General features: G+C 40.0%; 1 protein-coding gene across 1 annotated transcript; it reads left to right on the forward strand.

The window, feature by feature from the left end:
* Positions 1-1,954: 1,954 nt before the first annotated feature.
* LOC112168848 (pleiotropic drug resistance protein 1-like) lies at positions 1,955-10,094 on the forward strand. The gene is made up of 24 exons (XM_040508615.1): positions 1,955-2,479; positions 2,594-2,714; positions 2,841-2,929; positions 3,018-3,102; positions 3,196-3,355; positions 3,453-3,529; positions 3,645-3,698; positions 3,835-3,925; positions 4,065-4,366; positions 4,470-4,751; positions 4,862-5,178; positions 5,264-5,424; positions 5,531-5,634; positions 5,721-5,877; positions 5,951-6,058; positions 7,589-7,713; positions 7,915-8,247; positions 8,293-8,343; positions 8,437-8,520; positions 8,608-8,741; positions 8,820-9,047; positions 9,141-9,312; positions 9,473-9,727; positions 9,837-10,094. The coding sequence occupies exons 1-24, from the start codon at positions 2,202-2,204 to the stop codon at positions 10,092-10,094; spliced, it is 4,026 nt and encodes a 1,341-aa protein (XP_040364549.1). The 5' UTR covers positions 1,955-2,201.
* Positions 10,095-10,370: the final 276 nt, after the last annotated feature.

A 10,370-nucleotide genomic window follows, 5' to 3' on the forward strand; every position in this document is an offset into this window, starting at 1 on the left:
GGGTGGCAGTGGGCCTCAGACGAATAAGCACAGCTGCATGCAATATTGCATAGCCCCAAGCAGAAATAGGGAGATTGGTGCGCATTACCAATGCCCTAGCGACCATTTGTAGTCGTTTAATGGCGGCTTCTGCGAGACCATTTTGGGTGTGAACATGAGGAACAGGATGTTCAACATCAATCCCAATGGACATGCAATAATCATCAAAAGTCTTTGATGTAAACTCTCCAGCATTGTCTAATCTTATAGACTTAATAGGATGATCAGGGTGGTGAGCCCTTAACTTAATTATTTGTGCTAGGAGTTTAGCAAATGCAGCGTTCCTTGTGGACAATAGCATGACATGTGACCAGCGTGTCGATGCATCAACCAACACCATAAAATATCTAAATGGTCCGCATGGTGGTTGAATAGGTCCACAAATATCACCTTGGATTCTTTGCAAGAATGGTATATTTTCTTTGGTGTCCTTTGCATAGGATGGTCTCGATCCTAACTTTGCTAAAGAGCAGGCTTTGCAGAACGAATAATGGGCTTTAGAAATAACCAATGAGGATTTTGGTTGAGCCATGAAGTCACAAGTGACTTTAGAAGTAAAAGTTGGAGACAAAAGAGCCTTGGTGGCGTCAATGCCACCCTGAGGCCGCAGGGGGAAGGCGGCGCCGGCCAAGGATGGCCGGATTTGGGGGTGAACGGCGCCATGAGGCGCAGGGGCTCCTTCGGTGTCCAAAAACCGAGTTTTACTTCTTTTCGTTCTGAAAAAGGGATGTCCGTGTGAAGTCTTTAATATACGGATCATCATGTCACGACCTGGGTGTCCCAAACGGTCGTGCCAAAGCCTATATGTGTCGGAATCCCATAAATCATCTCTCATGACATGGTTGGATTCAATGACTCGAATAGTGGTTGCATACAACCCACTAGAGCGACACATAAGTTTCTCTAATACTCGTTTATGTCCGTAGTCATTAGAGGTGATGCAAAGGAACTCTTGTCCATTCTCACAATGTGTTTCCACATGAAAACCATTGGCTCTTATATCTTTGAAGCTCAGTAGGGTTCTTCCTGCCCTAGGAGCATAAAGAGCTTCGGTGACATTCAAAGTAGTGCCATTAGGCAACATAAATTGAGCTGGTCCTCGACCATGAATCAATTGAGATGGTCCAGCCATCGTAGTCACAGAAGATCGAGTAGGCGCCATCCATAGGAATAGCTGCCTGTTTCGAAGGATGGTATGTGTAGTGGCACTATCCACGAGGCATTCGAGCTCTCCGGGAAACATACTGAAAAATAATAAAGTTCGAATTTAGAATATGTCCAAGACATTTGAATAAAATAAGTCGATACTTTATTAATGATAGCCAATGATTACATCAAAGTTTCTTGACCAGAATCTAATCCAATATAAAAATCAAACCGTAGACAAATCGTAGTCACTCAATCCTTTCGGTAATTTCAATTTAGTTGTGACCAGGTAAGGTAAGGCGAGATTTTGGATTGACAAAGTGTTCGATAAATTGTCTCAAAGAAACTAAGACAAGAATAATCGGACAAGTAAAACAAGGAGCTTTTACATACATCTTGCCCTCATGAAGAAAAATTTTCCGATCCACGACTATTACCCATGTCATACATCGAAGTACCCATGCTTAGTAGTGGGTTTGGGTATGCTGAAGGGGCGTTAGATAGTTCATATTAGACTACTAGTTGCTAACTTTCTATTACCAAGTGCTGGAAGCCAACATCTTAGTTTATTTTAAAATCCTGACTTGCTGTTCAATATTTCAGTTAAGATTGACTTGCTTCCAGCACTTGGTAATAGAAAGTCAGTTATATAATGACTTGCTTCACATGATCTTAGTTATATAATCAATTGGATGCAGCTTCCTTGCTTCATAATTTGATATGTTATGTTTCATTGCTGCAACTGTGTACAATGAGCAGTTGTGCACTACTAAAGCCCTGTGTCTCTATGCATATAAATAAAGGTTTGATACAGTTTTCGTTTATATCAAACTCCCTCAACTTTATAGAGACTTGCTTTCAGCACTAACATCCATGGAATGTAACTTTCTGGGATGAAAGTTACAGAAAAGCTTGGTGGGTTTCTGTTTGGTTGTGAAGAAAGTGTAGACTTAGTGGCGGTTGGCGGGGCACGATACAAACGAGTAGTAGTGCACGTATGATTGAGCAGTTTTGACATGTGGAGAAACGAGGATACTTCAATGGAAGCTTTCTCCAAGTCTTCTCGTGAAGAAGACGATGAAGAATCTCTCAAATGGGCTGCTATTGAGAGACTGCCTACTTATTTACGCATAAGGAGAAGTATACTCGCTGATCAAGAGGAGGGTAAAGCCAGAGAAATTGATGTCAAGGATCTTGGATTACTAGAGAGGAAGAATTTGTTGGAGAGGTTAGTGAAGATTGCTGAGGAAGATAATGAGAAATTCTTGTTCAAGCTCAGGGACCGCATGAATAGGTAAGTAACTATCAATATGGCTTTCTTGAAAACTGAAAATGCAGTTGTGTTTTCCATGTGTAAGACGATTTAGTTCTCTTGGTTTTTGGTCTAATGTTTGAATTTTAAACACAGAGTTGGACTTGAATTTCCAACAACTGAAGTGCGGTTCGAGCACTTAAATGTTGAAGCAGAAGCTTATGTAGGAAGCAGGGCATTACCTACAATGTTCAACTTCTCCATTAATATGTTAGAGGTATCTAATTACTTCACATTTATGCAACCATGTGTATTTAGTGATGGATTCTTGCTTCTATGAGTTGCTCAGATAAATTTTCCTAGTACATGATCACATTCTGGTGTCCCTGTTTTCTTTCTGTAGGGGCTCTTGAATTGTGTTCATCTTCTTCCTAGTAGAAAGAAACCTTTGCCAATCCTACATGGTGTAAGTGGAACAATCAAGCCAAGAAGGTAATTAGGCAATGCTGTTGCAAATTCATCAACATGCATGGAGTAAACTCCAAACCATTTTCTCATATTAGTGATCTGGTTTCTGCAGAATGACACTGCTTTTAGGCCCTCCAGGCTCTGGAAAAACCACATTGCTATTGGCATTGGCTGGAAAGCTTGGTAAAGATCTTAAAGTAAGGATTCTATAATACTTGATTACCACTAATAGGCTATATGTTTAGTTTTTTCACCTTGTGATTTGGTATCATTTTCTTATAATAACTTAGAGATCTGGAAGAGTTACCTACAATGGACTTGGGATGGATGAGTTTGTACCAGAGAGGACAGCAGCTTACATTAGTCAATATGATCTTCACATACCGGAGTTGACTGTGAGAGAAACTCTGGCCTTTTCAGCAAGATGTCAAGGGGTCGGACCACGTTATGGTTGGTTATAATACCCTGAAAGTTTGCTTATTTATTAATCTGGTCTGAAGTGAACTCTTAATCTGATCGAGTTAATTTGCATTTGTAAAATTTCCAGAAATGTTAGTAGAACTACTAAGAAGAGAGAAGGCTGCAAATATTATGCCAGATTCTGATCTTGATGTCTACATGAAGGTATTAGAACAAGAAAGATTTAGATAAATTTATTAAAGTTTCGGCTATAGTTCATTTATATCATCATGTGTTCTCTAAAAGAGCATTTTCATCCAATGGATTTTATATTTTGCAGGCAGCAGCACTAAAAGGACAGGAAACCACTGTGATTACAGATTATATACTCAAGGTACCTACGACTCATCTAAGTAAATGCCTTACATCATTCAAACGACTTCTATATCCTTCCTGTTTATATGCTTAAGAGAATTTGCAAATGTTCAGCTAATATTTGTTTTTGCTGATAAAGTGATAATACTCTGCAGGTTTTGGGACTTGAAGTTTGTGCAGACACCATGGTAGGGGATCAAATGAGACGAGGTATATCTGGTGGCCAAAGAAAGCGACTCACCACAGGTAGAGCATATAGAACTTGTAGTTCGATCTTGAACCAGACAAGAAATGGTGCTACTATTGCCTGACTCTATGAGTGTAACAACATACTTAATTAGATGATTAGGCTGATATTTTCTATTAAAATGCTCAATAAATACAGGGGAAATGCTTGTTGGGCCAGCAAGAGCACTTTTTATGGATGAGATATCGACTGGCCTGGACAGTTCAACAACATTTCAGATAGTAAATTCACTAAGACAATCCATTCACATTCTCAGTGGAACTGCTGTAATCTCTCTCCTGCAGCCAGCACCAGAAACTTATGATCTCTTTGATGATATAATTCTCCTCTCAGATGGGCACATTGTGTATCAAGGTCCTCGTGAAAATGTGCTCGAGTTCTTTGAGTACATGGGCTTCCGATGTCCAGAGAGGAAAGGAGTCGCTGATTTCCTCCAAGAAGTACCTGACTTAGTCTTATATCCTAAGATTAATCTCATTGTTTTCACTAGAGAGATTGGACTAGATTACCAATTTTATTTTGGTTTTGGTTCTTCAATAACAGGTGACATCATGGAAAGACCAAGAGCAATATTGGACTGATAAAGATAAGCCTTATAGCTTTGTCACGTCCAAGGAATTTTCTGTAGCATTGCAGTCATTTCACATTGGTCAAGAACTCGGTGATGAGCTTGCTAGACCTTTTGACAAGTCTAGAGGAAACCCTGCATCTTTAACAACTGAGAAGTACGGCGTTAGCAAGAAGGAACTTTTTAAGGCTTGTCTGTCTAGACATTATTTGCTCATGAAGAGGAACTCGTTTGTCTACATTACCAGAATGACAATGGTAAGTCATTTTGTCATTGTAAAGCTTTAGGTAAGCATTGGCGAGAAGTGAAATACAATTCAACCCACAATTTCAATCACTTTAAATACTTACATTGGTTTTGCTTTCAGTTTCTCATAACTGCTTTTGTGACAATGACACTATTCCTACGGACTGAGATGCACCGGGATACAGTAGAAGATGGTGGCATTTATATGGGAGCTATGTTCTTCACAATGATGGTAATTATGTTCAATGGATACTCAGACCTTGCTATGACTCTCATGAAACTTCCTGTGTTTTACAAGCAAAGGGACCTGCTCTTCTATCCTGCTTGGGCATACTCTTTACCAACAGTGATTATAAGAATCCCCATGACCTTTGTGGAAGTTTCCATTTGGATGGCCATCACTTACTACGGTATTGGTTATGATCCAAGCATTGGAAGGTGAAAAATAAAACATTCTAGAAATTACATGTTAAATTTTCGGCTCAGAATCATCTGTAATTTTGCTGAAAACTTTTAACTGCAGGTTCTGCAAGCAGTTCCTTGTACTAGTGTGCATTAGCCAGATGGCAAACGGACTGTTCCGATTGATAGGTGCATTAGGAAGGAACATGACTGTTGCAAACACATTTGGATCTGTTGCTTTACTATGCTGTTTTGTTCTGGGTGGCTTTATGTTATCACGAGGTAAATTATTCATAAGATTCAACTGGAGTAATTAATTATAATTTTAGTTCTTTTAGGTTAAGTGATATAAATATTGATGTTAAAAAGATGACCCTTTGTGATCCAGAGGAGATGAAGAACTGGTTGTTGTGGGGATATTGGCTCTCACCGATGACGTATGGAACGAATGCAATGGCTGTCAATGAGTTTTTTGGAAAAAGTTGGAGACATGTAAGCATCATTTATTAAATCAAAAGGCAAGAGCAAGATCAGGTTAGAAAAATTTGGTAAATTAGCTAACAAGTATGTTGTTGTAGGTTCCACCGAACTCAACAGAATCGTTAGGAGTTATGGTCTTGAAGTCTCGAGGGGTATTCCCAGATGCAAGTTGGTACTGGATTGGAGTAGTAGCTTTATTTGGATATTTTCTTCTGTTCAACTTCCTTTACACTTTGGCACTACAGCTTCTGGAACGTAAGTACCCACTTGTTCATTTTTCTTTCTTGGAATATAAGTAACGTTCTGACAATCAACTCAATTCATGCAGCACTTGATAAGCCTCAGGCAGTATTGTCCAAAGAGGCTTTGGCAGTGAAACACGCCATGAAAACTGGAGAGACCATTGAGCTATCGCCAATAGGAAACAATTCTATTGGTGGGTTCATAAAACTCATTTGATATTAAGAAAAATTTGGCTACCGTCCCCAAACTATGCTGCTAAAGACAATTTGATACACGAACTCTCAAAAGTATCAATGTGATACCCAAAGTCATATTTTGACACTAACGTAATACTTCCGTTCAAAATTTTTGACGGCGCCGTTTCTTTGCTGACGTGGCAAGCACTTGAAGACCAAAAATAAAGAAAAAGACCAATTTGCCCTTTTCTTTTGTTAATTATTTTTCTTTTTCTTTTTCTTTTTCCTTCTTCTTCATCTTCTTCTACTCATATGATCTGGGGACTTTCCCAGAAAACTTGGAATCATCATCATCAGGAGAGTTGATGATGCTTAAGCCTACTTTACTACTGTACTCCAGCTCCTCTTATGCCCATGAAGAGGTGGTCTTGGTGACCTAAAGGGGCCGCGTAGATTCGAAAACACCCTGAAATCTAGACGTCATCATGGCCACAGTGGTCGTCAAAATTGAGGGGGGTTTGGAAAGGCAGATCGAGAAGGCGAACGAGATAGGTCTGATGACGGGTGTGGGCACGGATCGGGTCGGCGACCGACGAAGCAACTGGGGAGTCGAATGAAGTGTTGGTCCCAATGGGCTCGGAGTTTTGTGGTGGTTCGGAGTCGGAGTTGGGGTGGGGGTGGTTGTTGTCAGAGTCAGCGTCGGAGAGGCCGATGAATTCCCAGAGAGTCTTGATCAGAGTCTTCGAATTGCAAGAATTAGAGGACGACCCTCGCAACTGGGCCCACATCTGTCATCTCCGATCTTGTCTCTGCCGCCTCCTCTGAGCCTCCCAGCAGCTGGTCCTCCCTCCACAAGCTCGCCATCTTCTGCCCCAGCCTCTTCCACTCCGGCGTCCTCTTCGAGAATTCTAATTTCAGCCTCAAACACGAGCTCAGCCCGATGACACTTACCGCCCCTAATCCCAATCGGAGCCCTCCGAAAGCCAAATTCACCAACCGCCGCCCCCAATCCCAATCGGCCCGATGACGTTTGATGTTCGATCTGCTTCTCTTCAATGTGAACACACCCAATCACAATCACAAACCCAATAACCAGAACATCAACCATCCTCAATATCACACACCCAGAATTTACCACAATAAAAAACAATCTTTAGCAGCAAAATGATGCATCTGGCGAGATCTATTGTGAGTTGGAGTGGGATGAGGTAGTGTTGGGAAGAAGAAGAAGAATTGGAGTTGGGAGAGAGAGCTCTGTTCATGGTTTCGTTCCTTTTTTTTTTTAATTAGCTAGTGGTGAAAGACTATTCTGCTCTTGATAAAAATTTTTTTTTTGTCTCCACGTGCTTGCCACATCAGAGATTTTGGACGGAAGTATCATGTTGGTGTCAAAATATGTCTTTGGGTATCACATTGATACTTTTGAGAGTTCAGGTATCAAATTGGTCTTGGCAGCATAGTTTGGGATAGTACAAAGCTCTTTTATATTTTGTTTTGACCTTTTGGATGTCCAGGGTTACTCAAGTTTCTGTGGTGTAACAATGCAGGAGTAGGGAATGAAGTTCTAGAGAATGTGTCAGCCAATCGTCCCATGCAGCAAGGAATGATTCTTCCTTTTCAACCCCTCTCAATTACGTTTACTGAAATCAGATATGCAGTTGACATGCCACAGGTATAATTTTTGGCCATTTCAATTTTTTTTTTCTTTGTTTACTATAAGCAACTTGAATTGTTCAGAGATATTTTACTATCCATTTAGTGTCAGATAAATAAGACACAGTACTAATCTATCATAGAGCTACCAGGTTTCATGTCTTATGCTGTAACAACAATATTTCAATATTATGAAATTCTTTTCTATAAACGCTTACAGGAAATGAAAGGTCAAGGCATTACTGAGGATCGACTAGAACTGCTGAAGGGTGTGAGTGGTGCTTTCAGGCCTGGGGTCCTAACAGCTCTAATGGGTGTTAGCGGTGCTGGAAAGACTACTTTACTGGATGTTCTGGCAGGAAGGAAAACCGGTGGATATATTGAAGGAAACATTACCATTTCTGGGTATCCAAAAAAGCAAGAAACATTTGCTCGTATCTCAGGATATTGTGAGCAGACAGATATACACTCTCCACATGTTACGGTTTATGAGTCTTTGATTTATTCTGCATGGCTCCGCTTGTCCCCTGAAGTTGATTCCCCAACCAGAAAGGTAGACCTTTTCACCTTACTTTTTCTTTTGTTGGAGGCTTGATTAGTCTGCACCATCCACCAGCCAAGCATTGATATATTTGATGCTTTTGATGAGGTTAATTAGATCACTTCATAGGCTTTAGGATTACCCAATTTGAATATCTCTTTCAATGTCAAAAGGACTGAAAAGTTCGAAATCCAATTGCAGATGCTCCTTCTGAAACGAGGTGGCGAAGAAATATATGTTGGCCCTTTAGGCTACCATTCTTCCTACTTGATCGGATACTTTGAGGTTAGGCTTCTGAATATGGGAAATGTACTGTGTGCCATGTTTTATGCTCAACTATTTCTTACTTTGTATTCTTACGTTTGACCACAGGGAATTAGTGGAGTTTCTAAAATGAAGAATGGTTACAATCCTGCAACTTGGATGTTGGAGGTTACTTCTGCAGCTCAAGAAGCAGCTCTAGGGATTAATTTCACAGACATATACAAGAATTCAGAAGCATACAGGTAGATTAAATATCCATTATATTTTCAGATAATAAGGAAATACTTATGTTTATCTGCTAATACTATGTGAATGTTTAGGAGAAACAAGGCCTTGGTCAAGGAACTAAGTATTCCTCCACCGAATACAAGAGACTTGTACTTCCCAACAAAATATTCTCAGTCTTTCTATACCCAGTGCAAAGCTTGCTTATGGAAGCAACATTTGTCTTACTGGAGAAACCCGGCATACAGTGCAGTTAGACTTCTTTTCACAACATTGATAGCTTTAGCAACCGGGACATTATTCTGGGGTCTTGGCTCCAGAAGGTATGTGCACTGAAAAATAAAGTAACGTATTTTTGTGATTAGTGTAAGAACAGAAATCTTCATAGCCTGGTTTAACATTCCTATAAAATGCAGGCAAAAGCAGCAAGATCTTTTTAATGCAATGGGTGCTATGTATTCTGCTATTCTCTTCATTGGGCCACAAAATACCTCAACAGTGCAGCCAGTTGTAGGCATTGAGCGAATAGTCTTTTACAGAGAAAGGGCTGCCGGAATGTACTCTGCCTTGCCATATGCCTTTGGACAGGTATGTCACCAAGATCACATTATGAAATGCTCAATGCATCCAAGCCACCAAATTATTTACATGCTTGAACATTGAGTTGATAAACATGCATGGAAGCAACAGTACACACTCTTATGGACTTTCACTATGGTTTCTCACCAAATTCCATTTGCAATACAAGGTTGGGATTGAGCTCCCATACACTTTGATCCAAACTATCATATATGTGGTTATATCATACACGATGATCGGATTTGAGTGGACGGTCAGCAAGTTCTTTTGGCAACTATTCTTCATATACTTCAGTTACTTATACTTCACCTTATATGGCATGATGAGTGTGGCCATTACTCCCAACATTGCCGTTTCCGCTGTAGTTTCCACGGCATTCAACCCGCTATGGAACGTTTTTTCAGGATTTATCATTCCCAAATCAGTGAGTACTACATGTGACAGATGATTATTATGCATGCTTATATGTTCACTTGACTTAACTCATCAAACTATGAATCACAATTCACAAAATTGTTGTTTCTTGGTGGCAGAGAATTCCGATATGGTGGAGATGGTTCTACTGGTCGTGCCCGGTCTCTTGGAGCTTGTACGGAATGATTGGTTCGCAGTTTGACGGCATTGAGGACAGGCTTGATTCCGGCGAAACTGTGGACGCTTTTACCAGGACTTATTTTGGGTATAGGGAAGACTTTATGAGTGTTGTTGCAATAGTGCTAGTAGCTTTTTCAGTGCTCTTTGGATCCGTCTTTGCCTTTTCAATCAAAGCCTTTAACTTTCAAAAGAGATGAAAACGTTATACATCTATATTCGTTGTAATGCAAATGATGCCATGATTTCTTTGCTCTAGTTTATGCTCATGATTATACATATGACATAGTCAGCATGACAGCAAATTTTCTTTACTTTTATTAGCTTAACCATATTTAATTAAACCTTTTGGGCAAGAAATTGTTTAGTGGAATTGTGACTATTAACATAGGAATTGGACTAAAACTTCCAGAAAAAAATCGGAGCATATATTAATAGACAGCTTGTTGAAGGATGTCGACATAGTGTGCCTCTAT

This window comes from Rosa chinensis, chromosome 6 (assembly GCF_002994745.2).
Source record: "Rosa chinensis cultivar Old Blush chromosome 6, RchiOBHm-V2, whole genome shotgun sequence".
NCBI lineage: Eukaryota > Viridiplantae > Streptophyta > Magnoliopsida > Rosales > Rosaceae > Rosa > Rosa chinensis.

Excerpts from the sequence above, each read along its gene's own strand:
- LOC112168848 (XM_040508615.1), top strand. The coding sequence starts at position 2,202 with ATGTGGAGAAACGAGGATACTTCAATGGAAGCTTTCTCCAAGTCTTCT. Across the intron at positions 5,878-5,950 it reads GGCACTACAGCTTCTGGAAC|CACTTGATAAGCCTCAGGCA; the intron begins GTAAGTACCCAC and ends CAATTCATGCAG. Across the intron at positions 7,714-7,914 it reads ATGCAGTTGACATGCCACAG|GAAATGAAAGGTCAAGGCAT; the intron begins GTATAATTTTTG and ends AAACGCTTACAG.